The following is a 15,092-nucleotide window of genomic DNA, read 5'->3' on the forward strand; positions in this document are numbered from 1 at the left end:
GGCATTCCTCGTGCGTTTTTTTTTCTGTTTTTTTGGTAATTTGGAGAATGGATGAAAATTTTTTTTATCGATTGTCCTACTACTAAGTGGTCGGCCTTGAGTGCTCTGTGTTGTGGTTGCCGGCATATATAAGGTTGGTTGCTCTATTTATTGTGGTTGTGCTGAGATTATGGGTGTGTGTTGTGGTTGTATCTGTATTAAGGTTGTGGCTGTGTTGGGTTAGGGTTGGGTGCTCTGTATTTTGTGGTCGTGGATGTGAATGTGATGAGGGGCTAGCTGGGTATTGTGTTGTTGTTGTGGCTGTGATGGGGGTTGTGTGTGTTGGGTGTGTTGAGGTTGTGGGTGTGTGTTGTGTTGGGACTGTGTTGAAGATGTGTTCAGAGTGTGTTGGGGCTGTGGATTTATGTTGGGTGTGTGTTGTTCTTGACGTTGTATTTGGACTGTTTTGAGGCTGTGGGTGTGTTGTGTTGGGGTTGTGTTGATTGTCTTACTGTGATATGGGTTGTGGTTGGCCATGATTGTTCTATGTGTTGTGGTTGTGTTGGGTTGCAGTTTGGTGCTGTGTTATGGATGTGAATGAGATGGGAGAAGGGGTTAGTTAGTTGGGTGTTATGTTGTGGTTATGGTTGTGATGGGGTTTGTGTTTTATGTGTTCATTGTGTGCTTGGCACTTCTTCTAAATCGGGGTTGAATGGTGTCCCTTGAAAACAATATAGCTCGTGACATACGTCATGGGGATTTTAAAATTAATATTATTATGTTTTTAATTGTAATTTTAATATTTTTTTAACAAACTTGATTTCACTGTTAAGTAAGGTGTGCATCTTGTTTTTGTACTGTAAGTGATTTTTTGCTTTTAAAATATCAAATACATTAATATGAGAGTTTTGTTATAAATAACATTACTGCATAATGGTAGAATGATCATTTATCCAGAAATAATTTTGCAATAATTTTGCCATAATGATACAATAATCATTAACAGTCTACCAGATGCTTATCAACAGCTTATTAAGACCCCATTTTAGACAGCTTATTTGGTGCGACATATTTTTAAAATGAACTCAGGATCGTTAGGGTAAACTGTGTTTTGATTTTCTTCAAAAATCTACAATTTCAAACAATTGAAATCAACATTTTCACATCATTAGCAGCTTTCTAGCTGTGATCTAGTTTTTCTTAAAAAAAAAAATAAAAAAAAAAAAAATTATAATAGTCATTGCAATTTTTTGAACAACATATTATTTTTCAACTTCTCATCAACTTACAAATAAAATGTCGCTGCCCCAAACAGACTTTAAATAAGTTGTTGCTGCCCCAAATAGACTTTATAAGCTATTGCTGCCCCCAAACAGTCCCAAGGGCCCGTTTTGGGCAGCTTATAAGTGCGGACGGCATTTTCAAAATTCCGTAAAAAACATGTTTTGACATCTTATCTGAAAACGCGGTTGGGTTTTTACACTAAACACAGGTCACAGATTGAATCCAGCGGGCGACCAGCAGAACGTGTTTCAGAATTAGATGCTCATAAGCTGCCGAAAATGCACCTTAAATCTTATAACTCAAAAACTATTGTGAGGCTCCTTAAACATAATAAAAAATAAGAAAGAGCATGAAGGTTTTGGTTTTTTTTTTTCTTAGGAAGAAAGGTGATCCCTTTTGTCAATTATGTTAGAAAATAATAATTATAATATATTTATAATCAAAATCTCGAAGGGAAATTGCCCAGCAAGAAAAATTTAAATCAATGGAATCTACACAAATTTTGAGCTAGATATTATTTTTTTTATCGAAATCCATTCTTTTTAGAGCCATTTACGTGCCAAACAATTTTATATATCAAACAAGTAAATATTATTGATGTGCCACAAACAAATTTTCATGCATGACATTGATCTCGATGCAGTTTTTGCACTATATAATATTCAATTTTTGATGAAATTTTTGATGAAAATTCAACCAAAAGTATGATCAACCCATCGGGATGGACACAACAATGCTAAGATCATTTGTTCCAAGTTAAATCAAGCCAAAAAAAAACAACTTTTAGAGGCTTCCCAGGTACAACTGAAGATCAAATAAATGTTATTTGACATGTTTACAGTCAAATCAAATGTCTCGACAAGACAAATCCAACAAGCCTAAGAACACTCAAGTGTGTCATCATTAATACAATTAAACATCATTCAATCAAGGGGATCTTTCTCAACCGTCTGATCAAGAATATTTTGGATTCATGCCTTATTCACAATTTCAGATCTATAAATTGAACCACAAGCACCGCACGAGGGAGTGTAGTGACTAAGAGCGAGAGCATGGTCTTCAACCAAGTTGCATGATTCCAATAAAACACAATTAAAGGTTATGCTATTGGAAAAAAATATATATTATATGGATTGAAACTTTCTCCAATAGCTTGGTTCCAAAGACTCAACAAATCGATGCATTTTTTTTGCTATTATCAGTCCAATTTGTTGTTCAAGAACCACTAGTAAATGATCATTTCACTCATTGCATATTATGAATACAAGTTATTCATGGTCTAAACAAGAAGGGCTTGCTTTCTTCTCTTATGCCAAACTCCAACTTCAACCTCTTCTACATTCTCTGCTCAAAGGACAAAGTGGCCTTCTATAATGATGAAATAATGGAAAGTTCTAAGAAAAAGAGCTAGCCTTTGTTGGGATATGCCCTCTACAAGAGACCCTCATACCATAGATTATCACAAGTAACTAATAAACTTTGTCAAGTCAAAAATTTGTTCTTGTTGATCTCATCTCTCATTGAAGGCATTTTTCACATTAACACAAACAAATATATGTGGAATCATGTTTGATAATTATTCCTAATGCAAATTATCCACATTTATTATTCCAAATAATTTAGCATTATTCACATTAGGAAATAGATTGAACATGATTTCTTGACTCTTTACATATCAATATATTTCCTAATGAGAGCAACAAAAAAAAATTTCTTTCCTATGCAAGAGCCACATATTTTGGCTCAAATAAAATGTAGCGCTTTACAGTAGAGAATTTCCTCTTCAACCATCAAATTCCATATTATTTTTGTTTATGCTGAAAATTGTGAAGCAAAGAGAGCTATGGAATTCAATCATTTCCCTGGTTTATTATGGGGGACACAACCTGAAATCAACGCAATTACTGTCCCTCCTTTGCTCTACCATATCAAGTGTTCTTCTTGGATTCTGGGTCCAACAACAATGTGCTATTGCTTGGCTAACTTCTATTATTGATAGCAAATAATGGAGCCATACCTTATCAAGAATGAAACTTACTATGCCCTATTTTAAGGATCTCATTCTAATTGTGTTGTTTTGAATGCATTTTCTTCCATTTTTGTCAATAGACCGTATAGTTCCTTCTACAGTTCCTTTCTCTCTTCAGATTACAGCCAACATACATTGATGAATTGGCTAAGCATATCCCATAAAATTTCTCTCAAAAAACAATTTTTATGTTTTGATCCACCAGTTAAGTGGGTGAACAGATGTTAGAAGGTCTAATTTATAAGGACTAATTCATTAATATCTAATAGTTCTAAGCTCAAACAAGAAAAAAAATTGCATTTTGTGTCCTTCAAAATTTGAAACTTGCGAAAGATACAAAATAAGTGTGAATTTGAAAACATATACCACAACCAACTTTCTCCATTGAGCTAGCCTAACACTCATTTAATGCACTGCAATTCAATACAGAAAGTGTTGGAAGCCAAATAAAATTCCACATAAATGATTCACATCCAGAGGATGCCATAAAAGGTCACAGAAAGATACGTAAACATACCCCCAAAGAAACCCCTACTAGCTATATAATCAACCGCAAATAAAATAGCCATATAAAACAAACCCTAGCTACCTAACCGCCGAACCCATAAAGGGTGCGGCCCTGACGCTTGAGAGCGTAAACCACGTCCATAGCAGTGACGGTCTTCCGGCGAGCGTGCTCGGTGTAGGTAACAGCGTCACGGATAACATTCTCAAGAAATATCTTGAGCACTCCTCGGGTCTCCTCGTAGATCAAGCCACTGATCCGCTTAACTCCTCCCCGCCGAGCAAGTCGCCGGATCGCCGGCTTCGTGATGCCTTGGATGTTGTCTCGGAGGACTTTGCGGTGGCGCTTCGCCCCACCCTTTCCAAGGCCCTTGCCTCCCTTCCCTCTTCCAGACATTTCTCTCCTCTTTTCTTCTGAATTGAGCTAAAATCTCTTGAGGCTACGGAACACGGATTAATCGTTTGGCGGAAATTGGCTGTTTTTATAGAATACCTACTTCTGTGCACACCGTCGGATGGATTAACGATCCGGTATCAAGTTTGCAATTCATGGACCGCCGTTGGATCAAAATTTCTTGAAGCTGATTGGCTGGAGGATGTGAAAGTGTGGAGTGCTTGAGAAATAAATACTTGGATTTTTTTCTTTTTCGGAATAATTCATAAGTTTAAGACTTTATTAGAAAAATAGGAAGATTTACATTTCTACATACCACTTAATTCATATGTAATTACAAATCTGTCATGAAAATTTGTAATTGATTTTCTTAAAGTTAAAATGATGATATTTTTTATGGATGTCATTCAATTTTTTTAGTTAAAATGAAACCAAAAATAAAAAATTAAATATTAAAATTTTTAAAACAAAAAATTGTATTGTCATTTCAAAATTGAATCAACCAATCGAATTGGATTTAGTTTTGACCAAATGATGCATAATCTAAAATATAGATGTGTCTTCTAAATTATACATGTTCCATAAAATCATATTTTATTTAAAAAATAATTTATTAAAATCATAAATTTAATCATATCTGACTTGATTATCGTATATAAAATAATTTAACAATATTGAGTTGAGGGAGATTCAAATTGATTATCGAATAGGAAAAAAATTTAACAACATTGCACGCAAGGAGATTCATAACAATTAAACAAATAATTATTCAAAACAATTAATCAAAATAATTTAACTTCTTAATTTATACAAGGGACTTTCACATATGTAGCAGAATCTGTTGCCAAGAAAACCGCAGGACAACAAAATGAAAAAAGGAAAATCGCAAAAAAAATGCAAATAAGAACACCGAGAACTTACGCGGTTCGGTTCATGAGACCTACATCCATAGGAGGGAATCAAAAAACATTTCACTAACACAATCTTTAATATTACACCACACAATTTCAAGAACGAACCAAACTCCTCTTGCTCTCTATCGATCTTGATCTCGTTACAAGTTTTCTAGGTTCCTCACCTTACTCAGAATTTTTCTCACCCCTTAACCATCTCAACTCATATACATCATTACATATATATATATATATAGACAATAACTCGTACAAGATAATTGGTTAAACACTTGACATAGCCAAATGACTGTTGTACCCATTAGCTATAGAAAATCTTTTTATAAACTGCAGCGTTGTCTTAGTTTACATAATTGAGAGTCATCAAAACAGTTCTCCACCTTGACAACGAATCTCCATAAAAGAGATTCCCTCCACATTGCCAGGGCATTTAATCCTTGGTTTTGTTCACTAAGTCAAGACAGTACCTAAACTTAGCTGCAGATAGAACCTTTGTGAGCATGTCAGTTTGAAATTGAACAATATTAGAGAAGTTATTAATCACAGTTCTTCCGATTAGTGAATATAGACCACTATTTCTAACTCCTTATATGACAAATAAAAAGTCTTTAGTTACTTTAATACAACCATTTTCAGCCTTAAAAAAATATCCACTTGATTCCAACATACCCAAAGATATCACATTCTTTTTCAGTTCTGGTATGTACCTGATATTTTGCAGTATTCGTTCAGCTCCATCAAACATTCTTATCAAGATTGTCCCACTACTAACAACCATGTGAGCTTTGTTGGCTCCAAGAAGTATTGATCCACCGTAAACTAGTAAGAGTGTCTCAAACCAACTTTATGAAGACACATATGGAAGGAGAAACCAGAATCGATAGTCCACTCTTTGCTTGATTCAAACTTAGTAATTACTAAAGCATCGGCTGAATCGTAGTTATCAAAGTCTACACTTGTTTCTCATGATTCTTTTGGCTTTTCTTGGAGTTTTTTCTTCCTGTCGGGACAAATCTTCTTGAAGTGACATTTGTTGTGGCAATGGTAACATTTGAAAGGTCCTTTGATAACTGATTTTCACTCTTCTTTCCTTATCTCAATCTTGATCTATTCTGATCGTTTCTTGAATCCTTCTTGTCCGATCTTCCTCTAACGATCAAACCATCTCTACTGGTTTTCTTGTTCATGTCATGTTTGCTTTGAAGTTTTTTGGCTCTAATTAGCGATTGAATCCCTTTTAGTGAAATTGTTTGCATCATTCTAAAGAGCATTGCATCTTTGAAGTGCTCATAACTCTTCGGAATGGAGTTTAATAATAGCAGTGTTTTGTCCTCGCCATCCATCTTTACGTCGATATTTTTAAGATCATCTATGATCTTGTTAAGCACATTAATCTCCTTTGAGATAGATTTATCTTCGTGCATCTTGAAAGAATACAGGCATTGCTTCACGAAGAGTCAATTAGCCAAGGATTTCGTCATATAGAGCAGTTTGAGTTTAGTTGAGAGCAATTGAGTTGTTCTCTCTCGACACTTTCCTTAGAACTTTGTCACCCAAGTTTAAGATTAATACACTATATGCTCTATCTAGGATGTTGTTCTTTCCTCTCTCGAGCATCTCGCCCCGCAATGCTGCAGGCCCCTACAACACTTCCACGACTCCTTGTTGCACCAACAGGGCCCTCATATTGACTCTCCACAAGTCGAAATCATTCTTTCTGGTGAATTTCTCAAAATCAAACTTAGCAGATCCCATTATCATGGCTAAAATTCCCACAGACGACCTCAATTGTAGCAGAATCTGCTGCCAAGAGTACCGCAGGACAACAAAATGGGAAAAGGAAAACTGCAAAGAATATGCAAACAAGAACATCAAGAAATTACATGGTTCGGTCCATAAGACCTACATCCATGAGAGAGAATCAGGAAACAGTTCCATAAGACCTACATCCTCTTGTTCTCTCTCAATCTTGATCTTGATACAAGCTTTTTGAGTTCCTCTCATTTCTCTCAGAATTGTTCTCACCTTTTAACCCCTCTCAACTCATATACATCATTTCATATATATAGACATTAACTCACACAAAATGACTAGTTAAATATTTATCATAACCAAACGACCATTGTACATATTAGCTATAGAAAACCTCCTTATAAATTGCGACGTCGTCTTAGTTCATGTAATTGACAGTCATCATAATAACATACGAGTTAACAAGGTTTATATGGGTGGTTGAATAAAATGATTTAATAAATATTTATTTTATTTTAATAATTATTAAATAAAATATTAATATATTTGATGTGTGCTAGAGCATTTGCGACAGTGGACTAACATATTATTATATTAGTGTGGTACGAAGATTCAACACACACTCAGAAAAATGAATGACACATACTCATAACAAAGAATAACACATAGAAGAAAGATGATAACTAATAGTAATACCCGAAGTTTTTACGTGGAAAATCTGGAAAGATAAAAACCATAATGTCTGGCCCAGCCAAAAAGTTCCACTTTAAAAAGATAATTATAGTTGCAACAACTTCTCCACAAACGAGAAATTGTTACTTTGTATCGCAAGTTACAACGTCGACATGCTAATAATTTTTTTAGTAACAGGGACAAATGACGACATCACGTCGATGGTGGTCGGCGTGATCGACGATGTTTATTGGTGGTTGATGAAAATTGACGGTGATCGACGACGGTCAATGGTGGTCTACGGAGGTCGGTAGTGATTGACGGTAGTTGAAAGTGGTGGTGTTGAATTTCAGCTCCTTGAATCATCATGCTCTTCTTTAAATCTAAAACTCTGCTCCCCCTCATAAGAGGGATGAGACTGCATTTATAATCATCTAAGTGTAATTAATGCACAAATATAAGTCACTTTGATCAGATGATCCTGAAAGCTTCCTCGATTAGACGGCGTTTAATAGACATTTGAGTGTCTTAACAATATCAGATTTAAAAAATGGGCGTGCACGAACATTCTACATAAATAAATACATACATATACACACAAACATACTACGTATAAAAATACATTTAAAGACAAACAACACAAACATACATGCAGCATGAACCTACATACACACATACGTACAGACAGACATACATACACACATGCACTCACATACACACAAACACAGACACAAGACACACACGTACAAAGATACACATACACAGACATAGACACAGACACACGAACAGACATACACATGCATACACATACATACACACAGACACATGCAGACCTACACAAAAAAAAAATAGAAACACATGCATACTGACACACACACACACTCACATACAAAAAAAATATCTAAATACTAAACCAAATTGAAAGAGATTACATAAGAACAGCTAATCCTTATGTGATAATGATGGAAAATGCCAGTGTTGATGAGAAATGGGAACAAATGAGAAGTTATATCTAATGATTAGAGGAATCTCTCACTCTCACTTCGTTGCTCTTTGTTCTTCTCTCTCTACACCGAGATGCACCGAAGAAACTCTATGCTGAGATACATCGAAGAAGATAAATTTACAAGAAAAATAAACTCAATTTTGCTTCTGTCACAAGCCACCACGAAGAGGCCTAGAGACAACAATATTCTTCTTCTTCTTTCTACTGCAAGGAAGTACTTCTTGCACTTTCCTTCCTTTATCCCAAGTAAACCTTCCTTTATCCCGAGGAAACCAAAGAACTCAAACTGTGACTTCTAAATCTAAGTAGAGTCATCCGAAGCTTTTATCACGAACATGAAATAACGAAGAGATACTTCGCTTCACAACAAAGGAAGGCGAAAGAGATTGGCTCCTATGGTTCGCAAATCGACGTCAGGAGGGAACGGTCGCTCCTATGGTTCGCGAATCGACGTCAGGAGGGAACGGTCGCGACTGTTTCGCGATCGATGTGGGAGTGTCGTGTTGGAGATCCCGATGTTTCGCACTCGGGTGAGCGGAAGCAGTGGTTAGATCGGGCTCCACTTCTAACAATTCTCCTATTTTGAAACCGGTACACAAACTACAACATCTCACTACTCAAACTAATTTTCTCCACCATGAATCCTCCACTGTGAATCCTCCACCTTGAATCATCCACCTCTGCAGCCTAAACCTTCCGTCTTCACTCCAGAAGAGAACATGAAGTTGTGCACAACTTCAATTTCTGAAGAGTAACTCCCTCAGTTAACATATCAACAGACTCCACATAACTTTGCACCTCCAAGTTATTTCCTGGATCACTCTTGTATCTTCTTACAACTCCCACTGCATGGGCAATATTCTGCATCTGCTTAAAGCCTTTTTCAACAAGTATAGTCTTATATCTCTTACTGTCATCAATTTCAATCTTCACCTGGTACACCAACACAATTCTGTAATGTCTTCTTTCCTGGTAAAAATTTTGACAACTCCAACTTGCTTGAACTTTCATTTTGTAAGATTTTTTCATAACTCTTTGGTTCTTAAACATTTGTCTATGGAACAGTAAGAATGGGTGCCCCATACCCACTTTTCTTTTCACTTCCATCACTACCCAGCACTGTGGCCTCTGGTAGATTTCCTATCACATTTAAAGCCCCTAAATCCAATATCAAGTTTTCAACATAACTATAAACTGTCAACAATAATGTATCCTGTGATTTTTCAAATACCACATTTGTGCTATCATTCTCCATTTTTTTAGGATTCTTACAGTTCCTCCTTATGTGGTCGATCTTGCCACAATTGAAACAGGTTGTCTGCTGACCAAAAATTTGATTTTGATCTCTCTTTATTTGAGTTCTTGTCATATCATCTCCCTCTGAAATCAACATTCAGTGTCGAACTCGTATCTTAGATCTCGCCATAATCTTTCCTGCGAACCTACTCAGCAAAAATCAAATCATGCATATTATTGCATTTCAGTTTAGATTTACCTGCAGAACAACTTACTGTCATCATCATGGCTTCCCAACTAAATTTCTCTTCTACTACAAGCTATCACAAAGAAGATTAGGGATGCTTCTGTTGCAGAATCTTTCTTCCTTCTTTCTTCAGTTGCAAAGAAGAACTTGTACTTTCCTTCGTTTATTCCGAAGAAACCGAAAAACTAAAACCGTGACTTCTAAACTCAAGGAGAGTCATCTGAAAATTTTATCACAAACAATAAGAAACAAAGGGATGCTTCCCTTCGCAACAGAGGAATGTGGGAGCGATTAGCGCCTATGATTCGCAAATCAACACCAGGCGAGAACGATCGCAATCGAAGGGAGATCACGATGTTTTGCGATCGGGTGAGCGGCGCCAAGGGTTGGACCGGGCTCCATTTCTAACAAGCTGGATTGTACACAAATAACATATGCATAGCTTTGAAAAAACTATTAAGATAATAACAAAGCTAGACCTATCTATTTAGTTGAACTAACAAAGGAGAAAATGGCATACCCAAAATAGTCCTAAGGTTTTAGTTTCTAAATGGACTTAAAAAGCGAAACAAATGGGCCGCTAAGAAGACAACTTGATTGCAAATGTGCAAAAATAAAAAGCGGAGCAATTTCATTCACATGCCATATGTCACCTCCCAAAAGAGCCCTTATGGGTGGTGGGCAGCCCAGGACTTAAATACTGCTTTTCGGCCCTACACCTAGCCAATGTGGGACTATTTGTCCGTGACATTCTCCTCCACCCAATCACGTGACGCCCTCGTCACGGATCGGCTCCACCGAGGGTCCCACTGGACCATGGAGTCCACACACTTGATACCACTTGTCACCTCCCAAAAGAGCCCTTATGGGTGGTGGGCAGCCCAGGACTTAAATACTGCTTTTCGGCTCTACACCTAGCCAATGTGGGACTATTTGTCCGTGACATTCTCCTCCACCCAATCACGTGACGCCCTCGTCACGGATCGGCTCCACCGAGGGTCCCACTGGACCATGGAGAGTCCACACACTTGGCAGACAATAATTTGCTCTGATACCACTTGTCACCTCCCAAAAGAGCCCTTGTGGGTGGTGGGCAGCCCAGGACTTAAATACTGCTTTTCGGCCCTACACCTAGCCAATGTGGGACTATTTGTCCGTGACACATAGGTGCCATAGGTCAAGGTTTAAGTAATGAAAAGATGATTTTATCTGGATTAGTTTGCAAAGTATATTAGGTTAATGAGTCGGTGTAAAGCTGAAGAAAATGAGATGATAGTCTAGAGCAAGATTTATGAAGATTAATCGATTAGCTAACATTCTCTTTCTACCATTTAATCATATATTAAGCTTGTGTTGTGGATCTAAATAAACAATCCCTCCATAATTTTTGAAAAAAATTGAATTCATCCTCCCATATGCAAGGGAACAACTAAAATCTTCAAACACTTGGGGCTGTCTGGCAACGAATTTAGAGCAGTATTTAACCTCAATGTAGGATAAACCTTGCAAGACAATCATTTTGGACAAAATAAAGCTGTGGATTTATTGAATTCAACCATAAAACCGGAATTTACTAAATCCTACAAAACGGTGGATTTACTGGATTTATGCAATTTTTACGAAGAACTTCTCAGTTTGTTCTACGTACATTTCAAACAGCTTTCCTGGATTTATAAGATTTAATAAATCAATTAGAACCAAAAACTGAGACAAATTGAAGCTCCATAAGAACAAAAAAGCCAATCCCTACAAGTAATATCAATTACACAACAGAACATTACGAGATACAGAAATTCAAACCGGAACCAAAACAAACCAACCCAGCTACTACCCACAACGAAGCCTTAAATACAGAAACTAACCACTTAACCACCAAAGCCATAAAGAGTACGGCCTTGGCGCTTAAGCGCGTACACAACGTCCATAGCAGTAACAGTCTTGCGACGAGCATGCTCGGTATAGGTAACAGCATCACGGATTACATTCTCAAGAAAGATCTTGAGAACTCCCCTGGTCTCCTCGTAGATCAAACCGCTGATACGCTTAACCCCACCGCGCCGAGCAAGTCGCCGGATCGCCGGCTTCGTGATTCCTTGGATGTTGTCGCGCAGAACTTTGCGATGGCGCTTCGCCCCACCTTTTCCCAAACCTTTGCCTCCTTTCCCTCTTCCCGACATTTTTCTCTTCTACGCTGATCGAGTAAAATCTCCTGTGTTTGGGGACGATGATCTGCTCGCATCTGCTGTCCAGTGAAGATTTTGTAGTGTAAATGACACAGCATTGACCGTCGGATGGAGCGCCAATCCGCAATCGGTATCTGTTTTTAATAACCACCGTCAGATTAACAATACGAGCATATGATTGGTTAAAGAATGATTAAGCGGACTGCGGATGCTCCGTGGGGGCATGAATCCGAGGCTGGGCTAGGCTTATTGGACTAATTTTTTGTTGGGCCTTGGGTCAGAAATAAACGAGCAAAATTCTTATAAGCCGCAAGGATCAACATATAATGCTAATTTTTTATTGATTTTATGAGTACAGAGATGGTTTAAAAAATAAATTTTCCTATAAAAAATATTTTTTAGTTTTTTTTTAATTGCAAGTTCTCTAAATACCATGGTTTCGGGTGGTAGTTCTGTAAATACCAATGTTTCGGGTGCTATGTGTGTAAGCTGTAAACAGCCCATTATAAAAATTTGTAAACTCAAACAATTCATTTAAAATATCAAGTGTCATTGCTTACTAATATTGAAATTAAGGCATCTTAAATTCGTTGGATTCATCTTATTAAGACGATCGATTTGACTGCAAGCTTGTATGATTTGAAGATCATGTGGTCCTCCAAAATAAGTCCAAATTATCTTATTATGCTTTAAGTGCATAATGTAAGCTCACTTGGTTTCAAATCGGATTACATTTGCTGTCTTTTGTTTCATCTTGTTGACTTTTTGTTACACTATAAATTTGAGTGTATGTAATTCCTAGTTTGATTTTTGAAGTTTCTTGTCCCATGGTGCATATAGATTCGTGCAACATCAAGTGAATTTTTTGAGGACGTATCAAGTACACGAATTAATCTCATTGTATTTATAATCACATTTGAAATATTAGTAACTAAATTCGTCCTAAAGTTTTTTTATTGATGGATTGAAAAAAAAAGAAAATTACGATCAATTTGCATAAAATTTTTCTTTTTTTTTATGATAATTTATTTAGCATAAAATGTTGGCAAATTTCATCTACACATAAACCGTCATTTGATAAATTAATATTTAAAGGAGTCGACAAATTAAATAATGATTATATGAGGCAGATATTTGTGAATTAAACAGCCCCTAAAATTTCAGATACATTGTGGAAATAATAATATGTTTAATTAATATATTATTATTGTTAGATTGTCATTTTGCGTAAATTCGTAATACCTTTTACTTATCAATTTTCAATTATTTGGTAGGGAATTAAATTAACAGTGACCTAGAAACTTTCAGTAGCTCCCTCGTAGGGGTGTAATTGAGTCGAATTTGAGCGAACTCAGTGTTTGTTCGTGTTCGGCTCTTTTCATTTTTTTTTTGGTTTGAAATTGGTATATTTGGTTTAAAATTAGCTCAAATAATTTAGAATTAATAAAAATTAATATATATTTTCAATACATCATACAAAATTAATAGAAAAATAAAAATGTCATTTAAATATTTAATTATTCACGCTAAAATGAGCCGCACACAATTAAACAAACATTTGTCAGTATTCGGTTCGCTTGCTTGACGGACGAATCACAAACAAGCAATTTAACAAAACAAACACCGGTTGTTAGTGAGTGACTTCAGTTTTGTCCCTCCTGAAATATCACTTTAAACTTTGTTGCATTAACCCTCCTACGTTTGGTGTATGGGCTCAGTTTGCCCCCCTCAAAAAGAGGCTCGTTTCGCCCTCATCATAAAATCAAAAAAAATATTACATCCGGATTAAGTGTGTATGGTATGATCTGAGGTGTTATTGGTAGTATTGTGGTGTTATTTTTGGTAAAAATAACACCACAATACTACCAATACACATAAATATTGTCATCCGCACATGAAACTACATCATGACTCCTTGTGCAATTTTTTCTCAACAAAATCAGGGGTGGACCTAGGTAATTGCCCCTCCCTCTAGAAATATTATTTTGCTCTTCGTTGTCATAGCTTCTCACACATTGGGTCTAAGGGGCCAATTTACCACCCCCTCAAAGAAAAAACTAAGGCTGCGTTTCGGACAGCTTATTTAGAACGGTGGCGTTTTGAAAAACCCCCGCCGTCTGTTTGGAAATTCCAGTCTGATTGCGTTTGGGGAAACTCAGTTTTTAACTTTCTATTATACGCGGATCGCGGGGTCCTCTCCGCAATCCACATTTAATGTTGTCGAAAGACAACACTTGCCCCTCCTCCCGTCTCCTCTGCCCTAATCTTGCGTCCCTCCTCTGCCCTAAGGCTCGATCCCGTGCGTAGCGCTCCTCGGCAATCCTCCGTCTCCACCGTCTGGTGTTAGCTTTGCGCTCCTCCATATTCAGGTCGCTCCTCCTTCGTTCACCGAACTCCTCTGTCTTCGGTTCGAAGAAATCCTCCCTCTTCTCTTCTCATTCTCACTGGTAAACTCATTTTTTATCTCCTTCATCTTCTATTTAGGGCTCCGATTTGTCTATTCCCGTGAAAATGCCGCTGGGAACTCATATTTGTTGTATGCCAATTTAAGAGAAAAACGTAGTATCAATTAGTTGATTTTGAAATTGATCCCAGATGGACCCTAAAGCTTTTACTTTGCTTCCTACCTACTGTTACCCATCTTTGTAAACCTTTCTTCTACATACATTGATCTTTGAAACTTCTAATCCTTTCGTATTTACACTATTTAATTAGTTGATTTTTCTTTCATATTCCTTTCCAAATATAACATTCTATATGGCCTGCTGTTGTTTAGAAGAGCAAAAATTTTGGCTTGAAAGTGCTCCAGTAATTTAAGTAAAACTTGAATTAAAATCATGGGGCATTTATATACATTGCACACAATTCTTATGCATTTAAATATCTAACATCTGA

General features: G+C 36.7%; 1 protein-coding gene across 1 annotated transcript; it reads right to left on the reverse strand.

Moving 5' to 3' along the window:
* Positions 1–3,727: 3,727 nt before the first annotated feature.
* On the reverse strand, positions 3,728–12,259 carry LOC110024573. The gene is made up of 3 exons (XM_020724618.1): positions 11,883–12,259; positions 11,635–11,760; positions 3,728–4,220 (listed from the first exon to the last, which is right to left on the reverse strand). Exons 1-3 carry the CDS (start codon positions 12,189–12,191, stop codon positions 3,882–3,884), a joined length of 774 nt encoding a protein of 257 aa, XP_020580277.1. The 5' UTR covers positions 12,192–12,259; the 3' UTR covers positions 3,728–3,881.
* Between the last annotated feature and the right edge of the window lie 2,833 nt (positions 12,260–15,092).

Source organism: Phalaenopsis equestris, unplaced genomic scaffold, assembly GCF_001263595.1.
Source record: "Phalaenopsis equestris unplaced genomic scaffold, ASM126359v1 Scaffold000258, whole genome shotgun sequence".
Classification (NCBI taxonomy): domain Eukaryota; kingdom Viridiplantae; phylum Streptophyta; class Magnoliopsida; order Asparagales; family Orchidaceae; genus Phalaenopsis; species Phalaenopsis equestris.

Bases quoted from the DNA above. Each gene is read 5' to 3' on its own strand.
- LOC110024573 (XM_020724618.1), bottom strand. From the start codon at position 12,191: ATGTCGGGAAGAGGGAAAGGAGGCAAAGGTTTGGGAAAAGGTGGGGCG. The intron at 11,761-11,882 runs TAAGTGGTTAGT...TATTACTTGTAG, and splicing joins CTCTTTATGGCTTTGGTGGT to GGATTGGCTTTTTTGTTCTT. The intron at 4,221-11,634 runs GTAAAAATTGCA...AAGAGATTTTAG, and splicing joins AACAAACTGAGAAGTTCTTC to CTCAATTCAGAAGAAAAGAG.